Source organism: Hemitrygon akajei, chromosome 8 (assembly GCF_048418815.1).
Source record: "Hemitrygon akajei chromosome 8, sHemAka1.3, whole genome shotgun sequence".
NCBI lineage: Eukaryota > Metazoa > Chordata > Chondrichthyes > Myliobatiformes > Dasyatidae > Hemitrygon > Hemitrygon akajei.
Window position 1 is genome coordinate 165,536,135 of NC_133131.1, and position 26,131 is coordinate 165,562,265.

Genomic DNA, 26,131 nt, shown 5'->3' on the forward strand with positions numbered 1-26,131 from the left:
TGACATAATAGAGTACATAACATTATGAGAGGTACAGAAAAGGTAATTGATTCTTCCATATCAAAAGTATATTAACAAATCATGCCACATTACAAAAGTTAGAAAACATCCACTGACAAGTGCCAATTAACACGTATGCCATTTTAATGCTAGATTCTAATTGTCTTTAATAAGAAGTCGACCTACATACTATTGTCTTACACTGTGCTGCTCCTGTAAAACAATCAAGTTTCATGACATACAGTATCTCAGTGATAATAAACCTGACAGATTCTCACCATGTACCAACATAGGTTACCAATAACTCGCAGCTTAACTGAACAGTGATAACTAATATTCAGACTACCCACAAGTGACACATCTGCTGTATCTTTTAAAGCCTTTTAATCTGTAGAATTAACAACATTGTGCTACCTTTATGGCAGTTATTTAGTTTATAATATTTTCGCGTAGTAATTTGTTAGCATTTTTTTAGTTAAAGTTAGGATTGTTTAAATCAATTGATTTGTCTGTAATACATCGCGGCTGCGATGACGTCACATCCGGGTTCGCCGCGTCTTGTGGGAAATTACCGGTTTGAGATTCACGCAAGGGTGGGGGTCACTCACATGTGCCGCCATAACGCCGACTAGGGTCTCTATGCACCAAAGACACAGTGAAAGCAACGCTGTAAGTCATTAGATAATCGATATTTTGAGTTAAAATGTTAACGCCGATTCTGTTAAAAGTAACGACGGTCGGTAAGGTTTACCTTTTCGTCAGTTAAAGAGTCGGGATAGTTTGTATTGAAGTGTATCTAAAGCAGCCAATGGAGCAGCTAGATTCTGACTGTATGCTGCACTTTAATGTAATGTAGTTATTGTAGTTTTACCTTTGCAAGTATTCACAATGTAAATGTGATATTTAGAAGGAAACAAACACTGTACCAATCTTGTATTGTTTTTCAACAGTTTTCACCATGCGTTAATGTGAAGAGTGAACAGTAAATGGTTAATCTTACTGCGGTCTCGTTTGCATTGATTCTGGTTTATCTCGACGTTTACCTCGGCGTTACGTCACGCCCGAGCGAGAACGTTACAAACATATTCCTATAAATCCAGTTGCAACAGTTTGACACTATTTAGAATACTATTTAGAGCTTTTTGTTTGGTGCCCTGTAAATTAGATTTAATTGCACTTGCACCCTGCATTCTTCCAATACACATTACCTATAAGAAACACTTCAGTTCTTCAAGTTAATTTCAGCAGGTCTTCCAGCCTTGCAACATTTACCACCAAAAGAACATATGGGTCATCAAAACAAAACTCATGGTGTCTTCAATTGGATTCATCTATGTGTTCTTTTGTACAGTTACAACATAATGTCCTAATTCTTACGTCCTATGCTCTGACCTATGAAGGAAGACTTGTTGCAAGGTCAATTCTTGGAATTCCCGAACTAATGGTCTCATCATCATGACAAATATCATGATAGTTACAGAGACTCACAATCTTCTCAATGCAACTAAAGACAACAAATAAATGAAGCAAAATTCAAAGGGTATATTTGAGGACACAGGCTAACTGGAAATGTAAAAACTTCAAAACATAGCAGTATTCGGAAGATGTTCCACAAATTCCACCAATTTTTATGTTAAAGAAACATAGAAAGGCTACTGCACAATACAGGACCTTCAGCCCATGATGCTGTGCCACACATGCACTTACATTAGAAATTAACTAGGATTACCCATAGCCCTCCATTTTTCTAAGCTCCATGTACCTGTCCAGGAACCTCTTAAAAGACCCTATTGTTTCTACCTCCACCACCTTCGCCGGCAGTCCATTCCACGCACTCACCACTCTCTGCATAAAAAACTAACCCTCACCATTTCCTCTGTACCTACTTCCAAGCAGCTTCAAACTGTGCCCTCTCATGTTAGCCATTTCAGCCCTGAGAAAAAGCCTCTGACTATCCACACGATCAATGCCTCTCATCATCTTATACACCTCCATCACTCCAAGAAGAAAAGGCCAATTTCACTCAACCTATTCTCATAAGGCATGCTCCCCAATCCTGGAAACATGCTTGTAAATCTATTCTGCACCCTTTCTATGGTTTCCACATCCTTCCTGTAGTGAAGCGACCAGAACTGAGCAGAGTACTCCAAGTGGGGTCTGACCAGAGTCCTATATAGCTGCAACATTACCTCTCGGCTCCCAAACTCAATCCCACAGTTGATGAATGTCAATGCACTGCATGCCTTCTTAACCACAGAGTCAACCTGTGCAGCAGCTTTGAGTGTCCTATGGACTTGGACTCCAAGATCCCTCTGATCCTCCACACCGCCAAGTATTACCATTAATATTACATTCTACTATCATATTTGACCTACCAAAATTAACCCCCTCACACTTAACTGGGTTGAACTCCATCTGCCACTTCTCAGCCCAGTTTTGCATCCTATCGATGTCCTGCTGTAACCTCTGATAACCCTCCACACTATCCACAACACCTCCAACCTTTGTGTCATCAGCAAACTTACTAACCCATCTCTCCACTTCCTCATCCAGGTCATTTATAAAAATCACGAAGAAAAAGGCTCCCAGAACAGATCCCTGAGGCACACAACTGATCACCAACCTCCATACAGAATAGCACCCATCAAAAACCACTCTTTGCCTTCTGTGGGCAAGCCAATTCTGCATCCACAAAGCAATGTTCCCTTGGATCCACCTGGATTCCATGCCTTGTTACTTTCTCAATAAGCCTTGCATGGGGTACCTTATCAAATGCTTTGCTAAAATCCATATGCACTACATCTACTGCTCTACCTTCATCAATGAGTTTGGACACATCAGAAAATTCAATCAGGCTCATATGGCACGACCTGATTTTGACAAAGCCATGCTGACTATTCCTAATCATATTATGCCTCGCCAAATGTTCATCAATTCTGCCTCTCAGGATCTTTTCCATCAACTTACCAACCAATGAAGTAAGACTTACTGGCCTATAATTTCTTGGGCTATCTACTCCCTTTCTTGAATAAAGGAACAACATCCGTAACCCTCCAATCCTCCGGAACCTCTCCCATCCCCATTGATGATGCAAAGATCATCACCAGAGGCTCAGCAATCTCCTCCCTCGTCCCCCACAGTAGCCTGGTGTACATTTTGTCCTGTCCAGGTGACTTATCCAACTTGATGCTTTCGAAAAGCTCCAGCATATCCTCTTTTTTAAAACCTATATGCACAAGCTTTTCAGTCTGCTGTAAGTCATCCCTACAATCGCCAAGATCCTTTTTCATAGTGAATACTGAAGCAAAGTATTCATTAAATATCTCTGCTACCTCCTCCAGTTCCATACACACTTTTCCACTGTCACACTTAATTGGTCCTATTCTCTCATGTCTTATCCTCTTGTTCTTCACATATTTGTAGAATGTCTTGGGGTCTTCCTTAATCCTGCTAGCCAAGGCTTTCCCATGGCCCCTTCTGGCTCTCCTAATTTCATTCTTAATCTCCTTCCTGCTCGCCTTATAATCAAGTCAAGTCAAGTCACTTTTATACAACTCACACAAAATGCTGGTGGAACACAGCAGGCCAGGCAGCATCTATGAGGAGAAGTACTGTCGATGTTTCAGGCCGAGACACTATAGTCACTTTTATTGTCATTTTGACCATAACTGCTGGTACAGTACATAGTAAAAATGAGACAACATTTTTCAGGACCATGACACAGTACAAAAACTAGACTGAACTACACAAAAAAAAACAGAGAAAGCTACACTAGACTACAGACCTACACAGGACTGCATAAAGTGTACAAAAATAGTGCAGGCGTTACAAATAATAATAAACAGGACAATAGGGCAAGGTGTCAGTCCAGGCTTCAGGTATTGAGGACTCTGATAGCTTGGCGGAAGAAACTGTTACATAGTCTGGTCGTGAGAGCCCGAATGCTTCGGAGCCTTTTCCCAGACAGCAGGAGGGAGAAGAGATTGTATGAGGGGTGCATGGGGTCCTTCATAATGCTGTTTCCTTTGCGGATGCAATGTGTAGTGTAAATGGCCGTGATGACGGGAAGAGAGACCCCGATGATCTTCTCAGCTGACCTCATTATCCGCTGCAGGGTCTTGAGATCTGAGATGGTGTAATTTCCGAACCAGGCAGTGATGCAGCTGCTCAGGATGCTCTCAATACAACCCCTATAGAATGTGATGAGGATGGGGGGTGGAAGATGGACTTTCCTCAGCCTTCGCAGAAAGTAGAGACGCTGCTGGGCTTTCTTTGCTCTGGAGCTGATGTTGAGGGACCAGGTGAGATTCTCCGCCAGGTGAACACCAAGAAATTTGGTGCTCTTTACAATCTCTACCGAGGAGCCGTCGATGTTCAGTGAGGAGTGGTCGCTCCGTGCCCTCCTGAAGTCAACAACCGTCTCTTTTCAACAACCAATCTTCTAGATCTCTATCATTACCTAGTTTTTTGAACCTTTCATAAGCTTTTCTTCTTGACTAGATTTTCAACAACCTTTATACAACACAGTTCCTGCACCCTACCATCCTTTCTGTCTCATTGGAACGTACCTATGCAGAACACCACGCAAATATCCCCTGAACATTTGCCACATTTTTGCCGTACATTTCGCTGAGAACATCTGTTCCCAATTTATGCTTCCAAGTTCCTGCCTGATAGCCTCATAGTTCCCCTTACTCCAATTAAACGCTTTCCTGTCTGTTCCTATCCTTCTCCAATGCTATGGTAAAGGAGATAGAATTGTGATCACTATCTCCAAAATGCTCTCCCACTGAGAGATCTGACACCTGACTAGGTTCATTTCCCAATACCAGTTCAAGTACAGCCTCTTCTCTTGAAGGCTTATCTACATATTGTGTCAGGAAACCTTCATGAACACACCTAACAAACTCCACCCCATCTAAACCCCTTGCTTTAGGGAGATGCCAAACGATATTTGGGAAATTAAAATCTTCCACCACAACAACCCTGTTATTATTACACCTTTCCAGAATCTGTCTCCCTATCTGCTCCTCAATGTCCCTGTTACTACTGGGTGGTCTATAAAAAAAAAAAACGCCCAGTAGTGTTATTGACCCCTTCCTGTTCCTAACTTCCCTCCACGATTTCCTGCTTTTCTGCAGCGGTGACAGTATCTCTGATCAGTAGTGCCATGCCCCCATCTCTTTTGCCTCCCTCCCTGTCCTTTCTAAAACATCTAAAGCTGGCTCTCTAAGTAACCATTCCTGCCCCTGAGTCATCCAAGTCTCTGTAACAGCCACAACATCATAGCTCCAAGTACTGATCCATGCTCTCTCATCCACTTTGTTCATAGTACTCCTTGCATTACAATAATATATCTCAAACCTTCTCTATCACCTGCCTATCCTCCCTCTAGCACTGTCTACAAGTTTTTTCTATTTGTCAGCCAACTGCCCCTTCCTCCATCTCTTCAGTTTGGTTCCCACTCCCCAGCAATTCTAGTTTAAACTCTCCCCAACAGCCTTAGCAAACCTCCCGGCCAGGATATTGGTCCTCCTCGGATTCAAGTGCAACCTGTCCTTTTTGTACAGGTCACACGTGCCCCAAAAAAGGTCCCAATGATCCAGAAACCTGAATCTCTGCCCCCTGCTCTAATCTCCCAGCCACACATTTATCCTGCACCTCATTCTATTCCTATAATCACTGTCATCTGGCACAGGCAGTAATCACGAGATTACTAGCTTTGAGGTCCTGCTTGTCAACTTCCTTCCTAACTCTCCGTAGTCTGTTTTCAAGACCTCCTCCCTTCTCCTACCTATGTTGTTGGTACCAATATGTACTATGACCACTGGCTGTTCTGCTTCCCAATTCAGGATATCGTGGACGTGATCAGAAACATCCCAGACCCTGGCAAACTACCATCCGAGTTTCTTTCCCGCGTCCACAGAATCGCCTGTCTGACCCCCTAATTATAGAGTCCCCTATCACTGCTGCCATCCTCTTCCTTTCCCTACCCTTCTGAGCCACAGGGCCAGACTCTGTGCCAGAGGAACGGCCACTGTTGCTTCCCCTAGTAGGTTATCCCCCCCAAAAGTACTCAAACAGGAGTTAAGAGGAACAGCTACAGTGGTACTCTCTAGTATCTGACTCTTGCCCATCCCTCTCCTGACTGCTACCTACTTATCTGTCTCCCCAGCCCCTGGTATGACTACCTGCCTGTAGCTCCTCTCTAAAACCTCCTCACTCTCCCTGATTAGATGAAGGTCACTGAGCTGCATCTCCAGTTCGCTCAACGTGGCCCCTGAGGAGCTGCAGCTTGACGCACCTGGCGCAGATATGACCGTCCGGGAGGCTGTGAGTCTCCAGACTTCACACATCTGACCTGGCACCCAGTACACCGGCCTCACAAACATACCTCCTGGTTCTATTCTTCACAAGTTATTGACCTCGCCTCGACCCATTATCGTCTAAGTCCCGTTGAGCCAAAGCTTTTCTATGTGGACGATCTGTTAGCTTTTGTGTATCAGTTCAGTTTATTGTCATTTAGAAACCACAAATGCAATGCAGTTAAAAAATGAGACAGCGTTCCTCCAGAATGATATCACAAAAACACACGACAAAACAGACTACACCAGAAAATCCATATAACATTTGGTAATCCCCAAATCCAGAGTCTGGAGAGGCTGCTGCGTATTAATATCGTGCTACCATCTTAGCGCGTTACCCGGAAAGGAGCTCCAAACCCACCAGACAAAACAAGACTACCCAGACAGGAGACCAACTCTACCACCCAATAAACCAAAAATTAAAGCTACAAGACCTACACAAAACCACATAGTTACATATAGTTATAGTTAACATACAGTTACAACAGTGCAGACAATACCATAATTGATTAAAAAAAAAGACCATGGGTACGGTAAAAATAGTCCAAAAATGTTAGACTATAAGTTCGAAAGAAACCACCACACAGTTTCCACAAGTCCTCAGGGTCCCAATAGACTCGTCACCCCACACAGGCAGCAGAAGGGAATACCCCTGCTATGGACTTACAAGTATGAGAGAGGGGTTGGGGGTTTGATGCTATTGTTGCTGATCTTTTTTTACGGGGGGGGGGGGGGGTTGGGGGTTTAATGTTATTGATGCTGTTTTCTTGCAAGAGAAATTTCCGTGTGGGAAATCTGTTAACTTTCGTGCGAGGAAGGGGGAGCGGATTTGCGGTTTGAGAGTTTTGTTTCTTTTTCCTTTACATGTGTGGGGGGTGGATGGTTTGATGTCTTTTGTTTCAATGACACCCATGGGTTTTTCTGTACTTCATGGTTATCTGGAGAAGACAAATATCAGAGTTGTATTGTACATGCATACTTTGACAATAAAATGAACCTATGAATCCTTTCAAACCTATGAACCGTTGAATATCCATTCATGCCCTGACTAATCAAGAATCTATCAACTTGTGTCCTTAAATATACCCAATGATTTGGCCTCCACAGCCGTCAGAGGCAACAAATTCCACAGATTCACCACTCTCTGACTAAAGAAATTCTTCATTGTCTCTGTTCTAAAAGGACATCCCTCTATTTTAAGGCTGTGTCCTCTGGTCTTAGACTCCTCCACCATTGGAAACATCCTTTCCATGTCCACTCTATCAAGGCCTTTCAACAGTTAATAGGTTTCAATAAGGTCACCCCTCATTCTTCTGAATTCCAATGAGTAGAGACCTGGAGCCATCAAACACTCTTCATATGATAAGGCTTTCAATTACAGAATTATTTTTGTGAAACTCTAAGAAATCTTTGAAGATTATCTTGAATGGACCTGAACAGCTATTCTTAACACTGCAACCATTAACAGCAAGGAACAGACATTCTTATTGACTTTTAGATCAAATGTTTCACAGTAATAACTGAAGATGTTTTGATGAGCCAATAGTTGGAGCACACATTTCATACTTTGGGCTAATACTGATGGAAATTACTACCATCTATAACTTCACAGTATTTTTAAATGTCTTACCTTTGACAGCTACATTGATGGTGATCTCATCCTCTTTGGTTTTAAATACGTAGGCCCCGGAATCTCCAGATTTTGCATTGTGAATGACCAGTCTTCGTATAATGCCTTCTGATTCAGCATTTACGGCCTTATTCAGCTTTACTTTCTGTCCTTTTCTGTACCACGTTCCTTCTACAGTACTCTGAGCTACTTCACAAACCAGGACTACCTTCTCTCCCACAATTGCCGTGTACTCTGTTTGTGTTGTGGACTTTTTCAAGACAGTTGTAGTTGGTTCTGCAGACATAAAACAGAATAAAAATGTTGAGAGGATTAAGACAATGACTACTTGAAAATATTTGAAATATAATGAAGAAATTAATTACTGAGTTCCTCCAGCATGTTTGTATGGGTTGTAGGATAATAACTGTTCCTAAACCTAGTAGTATGGGACCTAAGGCTCCTGCACCTCCTGCAGCAAGAAGGGAGCACGGTTTGAATAGTGGGTGTCCTTGATGATAAAAAGAATGAGGAATCACTTTATTCAAATATACAAAATCCTGAGGGATCTTGACAGGATAGATGTTGGAATGTTTTCACCAGTGGGAGAGTCTCAAACAACAAGGGTCTGATCATTTAAAACTGAGGTACGTACAAATGACTTCTCCCAGAGTGTGGTGAACCCCTGGAATTCTTTGCCCCTGTGGATGGTTGAAGCCAGATTATTAGAAATATTTAAAGAGGAGGTTGGTAAATATTTGATAGTCCAAGGATTACAGGGATGGAGAAGTCACACAGGAGAGTTAAGGCAGCATATATCAGCCATAATGATTAGAGGAATAGACTTGTTGGGCATGATGGCCTACTCTTCTCCTATTTTCTTGTGGCCTTTGGTATGCATGTTTATATTTGATATGTTCTTAATGCCATTCAACAACCTAACTAATCTTTCCAAACCAACTCTGTCCCAATGTTTTGATGCATATTAGTGTTCCTAGAAACATATAATGCCCATTCAGTACCATCTGCAGACTTGGTTGCAGACTCTGGTGCAATGCCCTTCCAAATATTTTATTTTAATTTCTACTTAATCAAAATTCTCCTTAATATTAAATGAAGATTAGGATTGAAAATTATTCCACTACTTTATAATGACGTTAAAACATTGTGTCACTAATATTTTCTGTAGAACTTCCATAATGATTGTAAATATCAATTGTCAAGCTTGCCAAGTTATATTAGTTTTGGTATTTGAAGATCTTCTGATCATTGGCATTTGGGTCAATACTCTACACTTAGTGCTCCTAGTGAGTCAAAAAGACAGAAATTGATAGGCGAAGATCAAATCCTGCCTCTAGTATAATTTTATATGCAACAGAGAATCAGAGACCCTCTAAATTACAGCCTGGCATTGCTGGCTAGAAGGAATAATGCTTTGTGAAGGTTCTTTGTGAACACTTGCACCTTGGAGAAGTATTCATAAGCACTCCCTCAAAGTGCAAGTATTCAAATACCTGCACCATCCTGTCGACTCTTCAGGGAAAACTAAACGGAATCATTTCTTGAGTATGAAGATTGAATAAGCTCCACAGTGCAGTAATGAGCAACAAATTGTGACCTGTACCAGATATCAGTGGTGACAATCTAAAAAGATCCTACAGCTAGGGATAGGGCCGCCACAGTAGCAGTTAGTACAAAGCTATTACAGCTTGGGGTGCTGGAGTTTGGAGTTTAATTCCAGTGTCCTCTGTAAGAAGGCTTCTATATTCTTCCTGTATACACATGGGTTTCCCCTCACTGTCCAAAGATGTCCTGGCTAGTAAGTTAATTGGTCCTTGTAAATAGTCCTGTGATTAGGCTAGAGCTAATTAGTGAGCTATTGGGCAAGGAATACCTTAATGGGCCAGAAGGGTCTGTTCTGCACTGTATCTTTAAATTAATTAGCTTTTGATTTACTGTAGATAGGGCAGATAGTCTTCTTCCCAGGCTGGAAAAGTCAAATACTACAAGGCATAGCTATAAGCAAAAGAGGAAAAGTTTACAGGAGATGGGCAAAGCAGTTTTTTTAATATATGCACACAAAGGTTCTTATAATGCACTGCCTGGAGAGTTGGTGGAAGCAGATATGAGAACAATGTTAAGAGGCATTTAGACCGGCACATGAACAAGCTAAGAACAGACACAAAAGGACCATGTGCAGAGGTGAGGTTAGTTAGATTGTCACCATGGTCAATGCAGACTTGGTTGGCTGAAGGGACTTCATAGTCAAGCATTTCATTTCAGTCCACATATTCCACAACACTTCTGTTCATTTACCACTTCCTAAAAAGGAATACTTAAAATTTGACAAAATATTTTGTCATCACCCTTCATGGCAACTTGAGTAGTTTTAACATTAGTTAATTTACAAAACTGACAAAACCTTACCCTTCACTTTAACAGGAAGTACCTGAAACTTCCACCTGCACCCCTTCGGCCACATTGATACTAAACTCCTCCTATTTCACTGTTAAGAATCTCCCGCTTACTGGAATATCCCTTTACCTGCTAACAGCCTCTCTCAATCAACTTTTGTGATTTCCTATCTAGTGCCATTGAAATTAGCCATCTCCCAACTTATGACTAACTTTTATACCGTAGTCCTATCTTTTTCCATAGCTGTAGTTACTGGTCCCAAAGTACTCACCCACTGACAAATCAACCATCTGTCCAGCCTCATTTTCCTAACACAAAGCAATGTGTAGCCCCTTTTCTAATAGGGCCTTTGCTTCAGAAAACTTTCCTGGACACTTATAAATTCTGATCCAATTACTCCCTTAGTACCAGGGCAATCCCAATCAACATTAGTAAAATTAATACCAGCAACAATATCAACTCTATTATTCCTATATCAATTTGTGATATTAAATCTTCTGTTGAACTCCCTAAATTCATTTTGCAGAGCTTTACTAATACGTGGGTACCAATATGCACCATGGCTTCTGGCTACTCAACCTCTCCCTTTGAAACGTGCTGTTCCGCTGAGATCTTTGACAATGGCACCAGGGAGGAAACATGCCATCCTGGAGTCTCATTTGCAGCCATAGAAAGGCCTATCCATATTCATAACTATGAAGTTACCCCCTTCACTACCACTTACCAACACTTGTTACCTAATGACAATCTGTGACCACCCTCCATCCTCCCCCCTCCCTGCAGGTTAACAAGTTTCTTTTGTCTTTCCCCAGTTCTGACGTGTCTTCAATCTGAAAAGATCTTCCCACAGGTGCAGCCTGACCTCTAGTGTTTCCAGCACTTTCTATTTTTATCTTGAATACAAGCAGCTTTGTTGACATACATTACCCAGAAACTAAGAACAACTTTAAAATGGCAAAAAAAAGATGCATGGCAGTGTTAATCAAGAAATGTTTTACCAAATAACATTTAAGATAATGAAGAGATTATGAGAGGTATAGATAGGGTAAATGCAAGCAGGCTTTTTCCACTGAGGTTAGGTAGGACTAGAACCAGAGGTCATGGGATGAGGAGTTTAAGAGGAACATGACGGGAAACTTCTTCACTCAAGAGTCGTGAGAGTGTGAAATGAGTTACCAGCACAAGTGGTGCATACGAGTTCGATTTCAATGTTTAAGAGAAGTTTGGATAAGTATGTGAATAGTAGGGGTATGGAGGGCTATGGTCCCAATGCAGGTCGATTGAGTAGGCAGTTTAAATGGTTTCAGCATGGACTAAAAGGGCTGAAGGGCCTGTTTCTGTGCTATACTTCTCTATTACTATATAACTTGGTTTCTTTCCCACAGATGCAGCCTGACCTCAAATATTTCCAGCATTTTCTATTTTTATTTAAAATACAATGTGAGTCATCCAGTAAAATTTTAAAAGCAACAGCATAGCCGAACCATTGCTTTTACCACCTTTTTTACCAAATAACATTTAAGATAATGAAGAGATCATATCGAGGTTCAGTCTGACATGAAAGAACAAAAAAGGTGGTTTTAATAGAATCAGTTGGTCTGGCAGTATCTGTAGAGGTAGAACTATTTAACTAACTGAATGTTTAGAAGTTGAATTAGGAATATGTTATAATCCAGGAATACTTTACATTGTATGCTTCCTACACATATGATTTGAATATAACTGTTTTACATGTCCTAATGATTATATAGAAAATATAATCTCTACTGATGTCAGCCAGTAGAGTGTGAAAGGTTTAAAAAGGCAAGGTATCTTCAACAGTTTTTAATTTGGAGCAAGAAGGCTGCTAGTGAACTGTTGATTTTTCAGGACGAAGGGAGTTTTTTATTACTCGGGTTAAAGAGAGGCGAAACTGCACAGGCGCATGATGTCAGCCAGTAGAGCACGAAAGGTTTAAAAAGACTGCCGTTTCCAGTCAGCATCAGAGCGGGCAGCAGAGTAGTAGGGCTTTGGCTCAACAGGCTTAGGTGGTAACAGGATGAGGCAAGGCAGGAAGTATGGGTGTGAGTGCAAACACGAGGAAATCTGCAACACACACAAAATGTTGGTGGAACACAGCAGGCCAGACAGCATCTATGGGAAGAAGTACAGTCAACATTTCAGCCGAGACCCTTGGGTCGACTGTACTTCTTCCTATAGATGCTGCCTGGCCTGCTGCATTCTACCAGCATTTTGTGTGTGTTGCTAGTATGTGTGTGAGGCCAGTTTTCTGTGCTCACTGTCAGGTGTGGGGGGTCCTGGAGTCTCCCAGCCTCCCGGATGGCCATATCTGCACCAGGTGTGTTGAGCTGCAGCTCCTGAGGGACGAAGTTAAGGAACTGGAGATGCAGCTCGATGACCTTCACCTAGTCAGGGAGAGCGAGGAGGAGACAGAGAGGAGTTACAGGCAGGTGGTCACACCGGGGCCACAGGAGACAGACAAGTGGGTCACAATCAGGAGAGAAAATGGGAAGAATCAGGCACTAGAGAGTACCCCTGCTGCTGTACCACTTGACAATAAGTACTCCTGTTTGAGTACTGTTGGGGTGACAGCCTACCTGGGGCAAGTGGCAAGGGCCGTGCCTCTGGCACAGAGTCTGGCCCTGTGGCTCAGAAGGGTAGGGAAGGGAAGAGTAAGGCGTTAGTGATAGGGGACTCTATAGTTAGGGGGTCAGACAGGTGATTCTGTGGATGCAGGAAAGAAACTCGGATGGTAGGTTGCCTCCCAAGTGCCAGGGTCCGGGATGTTTCAGATCGCGTCCAAGATATCCTGCAGTGGGAGGGAGAACTGGGCTGAGAAGTGGCAGATGGAGTTCAACCCAGGTAAGTGTGAAGTGGTTCATTTTGGTAGGTCAATTATGATGGCAGAATATAGTATTAATGGTAAGACTCTTGGCAGTGTGAGAATCAGAGGAATCTTAGGGTCCGTGTCCATAAGACACTCAAAGCAGCTGTGCAGGTTGACTCTGTGGTTAAGAAGGCATACGGTGTATTGGCCTTCATCAATCGTGGAATTGAATTTAGGAGCCGAGAAGTAATGTTGCAGCTATACAGGACCTTGGTCAGACCCCACTTGGAGTACTGTGCTCAGTTCTGGTTGCCTCGCTACAGGAAGGATGTGGAAGCCGTAGAAAGGGTGTAGAGGAGATTTACAAGGATGTTCCCTGTACTGGGGAGCATGCCTTATAAGAATAGGTTGAGTGAACTTGGCCTTTTCTCCTTGGAGTGAAGGAGGATGAGAGGTGACCTGATAGAGGTGTAAAAGACGATGAGAGGCACCGATCGTGTGAATAGTCAAAGTCTTTTTCCCAGGGCTGAAATGGTTGCCACAAAAAGACACAGGTAGGTGCTGGGGAGTAGATACAGAGGAGATGTCAGGGGTAAATTTTTTTACTCAGAGAGTGGTGAGTGCGTGGAATGGGCTGCCAGCAACGGTGGTAGAGGTGGATATGATAGGATCTTTTAAGAGGCTTTTAGATAGGTACATGGAGCTTAGTAAAATAGAGGGCTATAGTGTGGTAAACTATATGTATACCTGTCTGGACATGCCCCTCTGCTGACTGCTCCTGTGGCTCCTCCCACAGACCCCTGTATAAAGGCAATTGGAGGCACTGCTCCTCCCTCAGTCTCCAAGATGTTGTGGTCACTTTTGCTGCTAATAAAAGCCTATCGTTCCCCTCCCGTCTCCGATAGTTATTGATGGTGCATCAATTTTATTAGCAGCAATTTTAAAACATGGAGAGCATTTTACGACCAGACAGATTGGATATTGACCCTCAATCTCTGGAAGCTAGCATCGCTTTTGAACTCTGGCTTGCATGCTTCCAATCGTACCTGGAGGAGATTCGTGTGACCGAGCCGGCAACGATGCACAAAATTCTCCGCTCCAGGGTCAGTCCGCGGGTCTACTCCCTGATCAGGGACCTGCCGACTACCAAGGGGCACTGGACGCCCTCAAAAGACAATACCTGTGGCCGGTGAACACCGTCTACGCAAGACATCGCTTAGCGACACGGCGGCAACGGGCCGGAGAGTCGAGCGCTGAGTTGTCTGGGCCCTACAGACACTCGTGCGGGCCTGCAACTGCAGGGGACTGACGGCGGAGCAGCATGCGGAGCTGTTAGTTAGAGACACCTTCGTTACAGGGATCAGGTCAGTGTACCTGCACCAGCAGCTGCTGGAACACGCCGATCTTACCTTACATTCGGCGATAGAGCTGGCCGACATGCTGGAGGGTGCTCTGCATGATGCTGACACTCTCCAGGCACGCTATCTCCCGCCGGCCCCGTGGACGCTGCAGACCCCGCAACCGGCCGGCGAATCAACCTCGGCTGCTGCCAGTTGCGAGTCCGTGAAGTCCCCGCAACCCACCAGCGTACTGACCATGGCTGCTGCCAGTCGCAAGTCCATGCAGTGTTACTTCTGTGGACTCAAAAAGCACCCCCGAAAACGCTGCCCGGCCCGAGAAGCTACCTGCTCCATCTGCGGAAAGAAGGGCCACTTCGCCAAGGCCTGTAAGTCCAAACCACGAGTGGGGTCAAGCAGCGCCTCGTGCGAAGCATGGGGGCAGCCATCTTTGTCGGTGCCACCTCGCCCCGTCCCCGACCCGCGGGTGCTTACTAGGCACCAAGACGGCGATGCAACTCTGGCCTCCGTAACCCTCGACCAAAGCGCTCCACACCAGCTCGCAAGGTCAATGATGGACATCCTGGTGGAGGGGCACAGGACTAGCTGTCTGTTTGACACGGGCAGCACTGAGAGTTTTATTCACCCAGACACAGTGCAACGCTGCAGACTCGTGACACAGCCAATAAGCCAGAAGGTCATCATGGCTTCTGGATCGCATTCCACAGACATCCGGGGGGTTTGTGTAGCAACATTGGTGGTGCAGGGCACAGAATATCGGAACTTTGCGTTACTGGTCATGCCTCAACTGTGCGCCCCTGTGCTATTGGGGCTCGACTTCCACAGCCACCTGAAAAGTGTGACAATGGAGTATGATGGGCCCCTCCCACCAATCACTGTCAGAAATCCTCAGTTTTGTGGGACTTCGTCATATACCCCGCTACTGACCACACACACACACCGACCCACACATCCCACCCAACACCATGCCAACGGCTGCGCTACTGACACCACTTGCAGCCTCTCCACCCTCAAGATCCCTCCCCCACCGCTGTTCGCCAACCTGACCCCCGACTGTAGACCTGTGGCAACTAAAAGCAGGAGGTACAGCGCGGGGGACAGGGCCTTCATTAAGTCGGAGGTGCAGCGGCTGCTCAGGGAGGGGAACATTGAGCCAAGCACAAGTCCTTGGAGGGCCCAGGTGGTTGTTGTTCGAACTGGGCAGAAAAATAGGATGGTCATGGACTTTTGCCAGACCATCAATAGGTTCACGCAGCTTGACGCATACCCCCTACCCCGCATCGCGGATATGGTCAATTAGATAGCTCAGTACAAGGTGTACTCGACCATAGACCTGAAATCCGCTTACTGTCAGCTCCCCATCCGCCCAGAGGACCGCCCCTACACCGCCTTCGAGGCAGGCGGCAGGCTCTATCACTTCCTGCGCGTCCCCTTCGGTGTCACGAATGGTGTCTCTGTCTTCCAGAGGGAAATGGACCGGATGGTGGACCAGTGCCAAATGAAGGCCACGTTCCCATATTTGGATAACATCACCATCTGCAGACACCAACCTCCAATGATTTTTCCAAGCGGCCAAAGCTCTTAACCTCACCTATGACAGGGACAAGTGTGTGTTCGGAACCACCCAACTTGCTATCCTTGGGTATGTCGTGGAGAACAGGGTCATTGGCCCTGACCCCGACTGTATGCGCCCCCTGTTGGAACTCCCTCTTCCCATCACCCTCAGAGCCCTCAAACAGTGCCTGGGCTTCTTTTCCTATTACGCCCAATGGGTCCCTCACTACGCAGACAAGGCCCGCCCCCGGTCAAGTCCACCGCATTTCCCCTCTCAGCCGAGGCCTGCGCGGCCTTCAGCCGCATTAAAGGGGACATTGCCAAAGCAACGATGTATGCGGTGGACGAGACCATTCCCTTCCAAGTAGAGAGTGACGTCTCCGACTTCGCGCTGGCTGCTACCCTCAATCAGGCAGGAAGGCCGGTAAGCATTCTTCTCTCATACCCTTCAGAGCCCTGAAATTCGGCACTCCACGGTAGAGAAAGAAGCCCAGGCCATAGTGGAAGCTATTAGGCACTGGAGGCACTATCTCGCTGGCAAAAGGTTCACCTTGCTGACCAACCAGCGCTCAGTTGCGTTCATGTTCAGCAACCAACAGCGGGGCAAAATCAAAAACGATAAAAGTTTGAGGTGGAGAATCGAACTCTCCACCTACAACTATGACATCCTGTACTTGGCCTGGAAGGCTCAATGAGCCCCCTGATGCCCTATCACAGGAAGCGTGTGCCAGCGCGCAGCTCGACCAGCTATACGCCCTCCATGCAGATCTTTGCCACCCAGGGGGTCACCCGACTTTACCATTTCATGAAAGCCCGGAACCTGCCTTACTCCCTTGAGGACATCAGGACGATGACCAGGGACTGTCACTTCTGCGCTGAGTGCAAACCGCACTTCTACCGTCCTGAACAGGCACAACTTATCAAGGCCACCCACGCCTTTGAGCAACTGAGTGTTGACTTTAAGGGCCCCCTTCCCTCCACCAGCCGCAATGTGTACTTTCTCAACATAATCGACCAGTACTCGCAATTCCCCTGCCCCGATACCACTGCCACATCCGTCATTAAAGCCCTGCACCAGCTCTTCACTCTGTTCGGATATCCCTGCTATATCCACAGTGATAGAGGGTCCTCGTTTATGAGTGACGAGCTGCGCCAGTACCTGCTGGCTAGGGGTATTGCTACTAGTAAGACCACAAGCTATAATCCCCGGGGGAATGGACAGGTAGAGCGGGAGAATGCCACTGTGTGGAAGGCCACACTCTTAGCCCTTAGGTCAAAGGGATTGCCAGTCTCTCACTGGCAGGAAGTCCTCCCCGAGGCACTCCACTCCATCCGCTCCCTGTTATGCACGTCCACCAATGCCACCCCTCATGAGCGACTCTTTTCTTTTCCCAGTAAGTCTGCCACTGGGACCACCCTACCGGCTTGGCTGACATCCCCAGGGCCCGTGCTGCTCCGGAAACATGCGAGGAGTAATATATACTCCCCGATGGTCGAGAGGGTTCACCTACTTCATGCGAACCCCCAGTATGCCTACGTGGCCTTACCTGATGGGCGGGAGGACACGGTCTCCGTCCGCAACCTGGTGCCTACAAGAGCACCAGACTCCTACCCCGTACCCACCGATGTATATATATACCCACGAGACCCCGCGCACAGCAAGCCCTACGCAGACTCCTCACAACACTCCCATACCAGATGCCATGCACGAGGGATTACTGACGCCTAACGGGCTGGAACCTCCAGTCAGGCCGGAGCCAGCACAACCACCATCACCGGTGCTACGTAGATCGCAGCGACAGACTCGACTGCCTGATAGACTTAACCTGTAAATATACTTGTAAGAAACTTCGCCCCGTGGGGACTCTCTTTTAAAACAAAGGGGGGGGGGGGGTGAATGTGGTAAACTATGTGTATACCTGTCTAGACACGCCCCTCTACTGACTGCTCCTGTGGCTCCTCCCACAGACCCCTGTATAGAGGCGATTGGAGGCACTGCTCCTCCCTCAGTCTCCAAGATGTTGTGGTCACTTTTGCTGCTAATAAAAGCCTATCGTTCGCCTCCCATCTCCAAGAGTTATTGATGGTGCATCATATTTGAGGTAGGGACATGTTCAGCCAACTTTGTGGGCCGAAGGGCCTGCATTGTGCTGTAGGTTATCTAGGTTTCTAAAATGTTAGGGCAAAGAGGAAGGAAGACAAAATGCTAAATTTAATTTTTCACAACTGACAACTGATGATCACAGGTCCAAGTGGAAGCTTCATTTGTGAGACTTAAACTTGGCAGAGCGAGTTGTTATCTGCTTTATAACTTAATACAACAACCTGTTATATTTAAAGCAATGAGCAAACTTATTCTTACCTTTGATCTTAACTTGGAATGTTAGACTGTCATCATTAGATGTGCAGGTGTAGTTTCCTTGGTCGCTCTGCTGCACTTTTTTGATGACAAGTTTGCGTTGTGTTCCCTGAGAGATGATGTTTATCCTCTGGTCCGGCTTAACCTCTTTTTGATCCTTTCTCCATATGACCACAGCATTAGCTGGTGACACCTCACAAGACAATTCCAAACATTCTGAGGCTACTACTGTAACTTCGGATGGAGTTTTTGGCTTGTTTATGAATCTGACAGCTGCATCTGAAAACAAATATATTTCTATTATAATTCATGCTTTAAGTCATATGAAGATATAAATATATCAACTAGAAACAGAAGACTTTGAACCTGACATTAAATAAGACCATCTATCTAACCCCTACATACTGTATCTACCCCTCATAAATCTTTACCCACTTGTTAACCAAATATTTATCCACCTCTACCATAATTCATCTCTGTCTTAAGTGAGAGAAGTGACACCTGCCCTTTCACCTCTTCCCTTTCTGCACTCCAGAGATCCAAGCACTTCTTCCTGATGAAACACTAATTCACTCACACCTCTTCCAAACTCATGTACTAATTTAATGCTCAGAATATAGTTTGGAGATACAGTCGGCCCTCCTTATCCACGTGGGATTGGTTCCAAGACCCCCCCCCCCCCCCCCCACGGATGCTGAAGTCCCTATTTAACCTGTCTCAGTGCTGAAAACCTGAGTCTTTAGGACTCAGCGGAACCCTGGACTTTATTTAACATGTCTCCATGCAGTGGACATTAGGACCTGGCATAGCTCTGAATCCGCTGTGTTTCTGTTCACGAAAATAATCACGATCGTGATTGAAAATAAGGTGGAAGTAATAAACTGATCGGAAAGAGGTGAAACGCCATCGGTCATTGGAAAAGCGTTTGGCTACAGTTGGTCAACGATCAGTACAATTTTAATGGAGCATTTGAAAGGCCCTGCACCAATGAAAGCTACAATTATCACTAAGCAACGCAGTGGTTTAATTATTGAAATACATATGTTTCTTAAGTGTTTTATATGCATAGAAAGGTAAAATATGCACTATACACTAAGAAAAACGTTTGACTAACTGACGCTAAATAATACCAGATGTACCTGTTCCAACTTCAAATCCGACTTAAAGACGGACTCAGGTACACAATTCATTCATAACCCAAGGACTGCCTGTACTTTTAACTAATTTCTAGATTACTTATAATACCTAATACAATGTAAATGCTATGTAAATAGTTGTTATACTGTATTGTTTAGGGAATAATGACAAGAAAAAATAGTCTGTACATGCTCAAACAACGAGTTCTGGAGAGAGAACTTCCAGGTTTTCCCGATCCGCAGTTGGTTGAATCCGCGCATGCAGAATCCGCGGATAAGGAGGGCCGACTGTACCAAAATGCAAACTGGGTGATTACATATGGAGTATCTGCATTCAGTTCACAGAAATAAACCTGAGCTTCCTGTTGCCTGCAACTTTAATTCACCATCTCACTTCCAATTTCATCTTTCCATCTATGGTCTCCTGCACTGTTATGAGGCCGAACACTCAGGAACACTACATCTTAATTTTGGGCATATTGCGACAAGACCACCACCTCATAACATACCCATTTGTGGAAGCGTCCACAATTCTCGTTAGCTGGATTCGGCCCTCCGAGCCCACAAAATCAGAATAGGACCAAATTATCCTCCTTTCCGGAGAACTGGCTCAGAAACATTGAACTACCCAAGCCTTACCTTAACTGGCATTTAAACACCAACTTTTAAATTCAACATTCATATTTACCAACAAATTTCTTGTATTGTCTACATGCACAGAAGAGATGCAGTTTAGTGCCATTGTTAACACATTTGTAAATCCTAGCACTTGCTAGAGTTATACTGGTGACTTTCAACGTGTGGTGCTGATTTAAATTTTGAAATTGAAACTTTCTGACTAATTTAATCTGCTTGCTATCTTTTGTCTAGGTGACTTTTGCTGTGCAGTACTTATTCTAATTTAGAACTTGTCATGCTCCAGTCCATCCCCTGTTGATATAAAACAATATTTTCTTATAAGCTGACAATGTTCTCCGGTAATTCATAAGTTCAGCTACACTGGGTGATTTAACCACAAATTAAATACCAAATATATATTTGAACATTCTATCAAAGGAAGGACACAAAAGCATTAAACACTGTTAAATGCAGCTTCACTGGGGATGAGGAGGGTTTAAGATATTGGAACTGCTTCTTTTGCAGTAGGGATAGCCTAGAGTAAATTTAAGAAGCTTTTGAAACTGTGAAGGTTTTAATAGTGAGAGTAGGATAAGTATATTTTCCAATTAAACAACTGGTTGCAAAAGATTATCATTTTATAATTATAACTAGGAAAACAAGAGGAGAAATTCACTAAAATTTCTATGTAAAATGTTTGTTGGATATAGAAAGTTGTTCAACACTTGATATGGATTCTGGGCTGCCAAGGGTGCATTCTTAAAGGACACGTTGACCACTGATTTTCTGGAAACTGATAGTTTGGCACCTCTTTTAATTTGGATGAAATTACAAGGCCAAATATCGCTCATTTTTCAAGGAACATCTGTTAGAGGAGGTGAATGTTGGCAATTGTACAGACATTTATTAAAGAATTTAACACAAAGGACATTCTTTGGTTCATTGCTCGAGGAACTGAATTGAATTGACTTTATTACTTACATCCTTCACATACATGAGGAGTAAAAAATCTTTACGTTATGTCTCCGTCTAAATGTGCAATGTGCAATTTATAGCAATTTGTAATAAATAGTATGAGAAAGTAGAACCTTCAACACTAAAGAATAGCTGGCATAAGTTGTGGCCTGCCTTAATGTTTGATAATGTGCCTGAAGAAAAACTTGACGATTTTATAGGATTTTGTGTACCAAAGGAGAAAGTAGCTGTTCATTATTTGCTTGCACATGCATAAAGTATTACAGAACCTGCTTTCAAAGATATAGCAAGTAATCTTAATGAAGAAAGTGGGCGTGAGTGGATGATTGTCGACAACGAAACCCCTGTTGTGCATCACCTTATGGACTCGGAAATGATAGACTGTGTTCTGAATGCTGGTAAAAACACTGCAAGTGATGAAGATGGCAGCATTGATGATGAAACAGATGAAACTTAAAGATTTACTATTGACAAGTTAATTGAGTTGTTGAGTGATTCAATCACAGGGTTAGAGAAATGTACCTTCATGATGGAACAAAATCTAATGAATTTTTATTGGATGCAAGAAATATTACACAGGGAGAGATCAAGACACATGGTACAACTTCACCTGGATGAAATGCTTCTACAGTCCATTTTGTCATCATTATTGTGCCATTATTATTGTCTTAATCCAGCAAAAATTTTAATCCGGCAAGGCTCAGGAACCGAGGATGCCAAGAAATCAGTGGTTAACCTGCATTATTATGGTACTATATCCTATTGTTACCATTCAGAATACCTTGCGTATTCACAGAAATTTAAGTATAACAATAGCATATCACAGCCTAGTGCAATGAAGTTATCAACAGCCAAGTAAAGCACTTGAAACATCCTCCACTCTTACATTAAAATGGAAATGTATTAAGAAAATAACATTTTTGACAAGTAATTGAGGAATTTAATAAGAAACTCAAATCAGTGGCAACCATTTAAAAATAGGTAGGTGTGAAAATGGAAAAGGGGCTTGTCTTGGGTGTTAACACAAACAATCCACTTCACTATGTACATGCATTAAATAGATCTGAATCTGAACTATTTAGTACAATACCTTTCACTCTTAATTTAGCAGTGCTTTCAGCATTGCTAGATACAAACTTCACATCAGCTTCATTGTCCACTCGTTTGATAATTAATGTATGTATATTTTTAGTACTCCGCATTATATAATTCTCACTGTCTTGGACAACTTTTTCATTCATGAACCACGTTCCAGGAGCAACAGAGGATAGTTCAATAATGAAAGTAGCCTCTTCACCAGCTGGAACTTCAACATCTTGCAATGGTTTTTCAATGGAAACTCTGGGTTCTGACAAAAAAAATACAATTGTTTGTTAGCCATGACGTCCAAGCTACTTTACATTCATTTTACTGAGAACCTAAAGACTAAATAAGATACTACTGATTTTATAACCTACATTTTATTGGTGAATTATCAAGTTAAAATGAAATTATCTTTACTGACATCCTCCATACTTGATTTTGTAGATTTTAAATGTTTGTGTAGCAATAGGTCAAATACAAACACTTCAGGATTTTTTTTATACAGTCACCTGGTGGGAACTGGATATAATAGGCATCTGTGGCCCAGTCTTTATAGCTAAAACGGCCAAGCATTATTGAGAAAAAAAAGATATGTATCAGTCAGACCAAAGAATCAGTGTAATTAGGGGTTTAATTAGTTGATGGCCCCAATGTATTATAACAGAGTGCTGATGAAGGGTCTTCGCTCAAAACATTGACTATTACTCCCGTTCATAGATGCTACCTGATTTGCTGAGTCCTGATTCATTCATGATGATAGCATCATAGAGAAATGTACAGCACAGAAGCAGGCAGTCTGATCCATACCTTACATGCTGACCCTGATGCCTGTCTACACTAACCTCACTTCACTGCACAAGACCATAATGCTCTAAACTGTTCCTATCCAAATATTTGTCAAAGTTCCTTTTAAGTGCTGTGATTGTATCAGCCTCTGCCACTTGCTCTGGCAGCTCACTCTAAATATTCAATTTTCTTGGTGTGAAAAACTTGCTCTTAAATTCAGATTGTACTCTAATTTCTTCCCTCTGACCTTAAAGTTGTGCCCCCTGCTTCTAGACTCTGCCTTAGGCAGAATTTTCTATCTATCCTGTGATCCAACCTCATGAATTATAAGGTAACCCACCCCTCAGCCTCTTATATTCCAATGAGAATAAAACATAACTATCTAAACTCTCCTTGTAACTACGGCCCTCCATTCCAGTGAATCTCTTCTGCATTCTCTGTTGCTATCATATCCTTCCTGTACACAATATTTGAAGTGTGGTCTAACTACAATGTCGAAAAGTGAAGTGAATTAGTGACTGAAAGGAAAATATTGCAGTCCTTTCTGGAGAGACCATCCAGCACAGTGCGAACTAAATGGGAACTTCTCTGTTGTAATTTTTCCATACGTCTGTTAAAATTATAGCTCATTTCTGAATTAAAGAAAATGGGTATTGTGGTGAACTAGATATACCTGTCTGACTGCTCCTGTGGCTCCTCCCAAGACCCTGCTGACTACCCCTGTGGCTCCTCCCACAGCCCCCTGTATAAAGGCGACTGTGGCCTGCTGCTCTCCCTCATTTTCCCCAGGATGTAGTGTTGTTCTTCAGTCAATAAAAGCCGATATCTCACTTCCTAAGTCTCGGCGTGAGTTATTGATGGTGCATCAGGTATAAAGCAACATTAATGGAGAATATGCTTGAAGAAACAGAAAGATGACACTCACCAATATAAAATGTTCCTGGGACTTCTAAGTATTCACTCTGAGCAAAGTTGTTAACAGAACTAATTCTGAACTGATAAGTAGCTCTTTCTTGCAAGGCACTCATTGTAAACTCTTGTGCCTCTATCCTTTCTGAAGTGTGGCATCGTGTCCAGGTATTGCTTTCTACTTTTTTTCTTTGGACTATGTATCCAGTCACGGGGGTAGGCGGCACATCTACGGGCAGTGACCAGGCCAAAGTAACCGATGTTGCTGTCTTTTCTTTGACCACAGGGTTGACTGGGGGATGTGGTGGAACTTTCCGGGGAGCTGGGAAAAAATACACAGATATTACTATGTTTTCACTTTGATACAACAGAGTCTTTTTTTTCTGCTGATCACTGACAAAAAAAAAGCCAAATTAAATCCACTGCGGTTCAATGTTGTAAAACAATAAAACATGAGAACTTCCAAGCAGGATGAATACCTTTTTTAGGCACTGTACATATCTCAAAGGAGGAAGAAATATTCAAAATGAAAGATGACATAACCATGGCTAACAAGAGAAGTCAAAACCAACATAAAAGCCAAAGAGAAGGCATATAATAGAGCAAAAATTAGTGGAAGGATTAGGAAGCTTTTAAAAACCAACAGAAAGCAACTGAAAAAGCCATTAAGGCAAAGATTGAATACGAAAGTAAGCTAGCCAATAATAGTAAAGAGGGTACCAAAAGTTTCATCAGATACATAAAATGCAAAAGAGAGGCAAGCGTAGATTTTGGATCATTGGAAAACAATGCTGCAGAGGTAGTAATAGGGGACAACAAAATGGTAGACGAACTGAATAAGTATTTAGTGTCACTGTTCATTGTGGAAGACATGATAAGACCATAAGAGATAGTAGAAGAATTAGGCCATTCAGCCCATCGAGTCTGCTCTGTCATTCCATCGTGGCTGATCCTGGATCCCACTCGACTCCATAGACCTGCCTTCTCACCATATATTTCAATGCCCTGACCGATCAGTAAATGATCAACTTCCGCCTTAAATATACCCACAGACCCGGCCTCCACTGCTGTCTGTGGCATAGCATTCCACAGATTCACTACTTCTCACTAAAAAACTTCCTCCTTACCTCTGTTCTAAAAGATCGCCTCTCAATTTTGAGGCTGTGCCCTCTAGTTCTGGATACCCCCACCATAGGAAACATCCTCTCCACATCCACCCTGTTAACTGCTATGCTATTGCGGTGACAATAAACATGTACCAGTGCCGAAACCCAGGATTGAACCAGGGACCTTTAGATCTACAGTCTAACGCTCTCCCAACTGAGCTATTTCAGCTGATATGTCTCTACTTTTGTGGTTCATTCTCTCTCTTGCACCTCACTGTTCCTGTATCTGCTGTATTGTACTTCCCCTGCGATTTAAACCTCACTGTTCCTGTATCTGCAGGATTGTATTTCCCCTGCGATTTAAACCTCACTGTTCCTGTATCTGCAGGATTGTATTTCCCCTGCGATTTAAACCTCACTGTTACTGTATCTCCGGTATTGTAGTTGAGTTGAGGAAAAACTTTTTCAACCAGGGAGTTGTGGATCTGTGGAATGCTCTGCCTCAGAAGGCAGTGGAGGCCAATTCTCTGGATGCTTTCAAGGAAGAGTTAGACAGAGCTCTTAAAGATAGCAGAGCCAAGGGATATGGGGAGAAGGCAGGAACGGGGTACTGATTGTGGATGATCAGCCATGATCACAGTGAATGGCGGTGCTGGCTCGAAGGGCCGAATGGCCTATTCCTGCACCTATTGTCTAGTCCTCTCAACATTTGGTAGGTTTCAATAAGATCTTCCCCTGCATTCTTCTAAATTCCGGTGAGTACAGGCCCAAAGCTGCAAAATGCTCCTCATATGTTAACCCCTTAATTCCCAGAATCATCTTTGTGAACCTCCTCTGTACTCTCTCCAATAACAACACATCCTTTCTGATATACGGGCTCCAAAATTGTTGACAATACTCCATGCGGCCTGACTAGTGTCTTACAAAAGGATCAGCATTATATCCTTGCTTTTATATTCTATTCCCCTTGGAATAAATGCCAACATTGCAGTTGCCTTCTTTACCACAGACCAACCTATAAATTAACCTTC

General features: G+C 43.5%; 1 protein-coding gene across 1 annotated transcript in view; it reads right to left on the reverse strand.

Annotated features, from left to right (window-relative positions):
• The window catches only part of LOC140732397 (obscurin-like), a 530,964-nt gene that overhangs the window by 466,057 nt on the left and 38,776 nt on the right, over positions 1 to 26,131 (reverse strand). Inside the window, exons 4-7 of the mRNA XM_073054987.1 lie at positions 24,011 to 24,316; positions 22,307 to 22,564; positions 18,491 to 18,766; positions 7,996 to 8,271 (exon numbers count right to left, since the gene is read on the reverse strand). Of these exons, the coding sequence (XP_072911088.1) occupies positions 7,996 to 8,271; positions 18,491 to 18,766; positions 22,307 to 22,564; positions 24,011 to 24,316 (1,116 nt within the window). The remainder of the gene's footprint in view (positions 1 to 7,995; positions 8,272 to 18,490; positions 18,767 to 22,306; positions 22,565 to 24,010; positions 24,317 to 26,131) is intronic.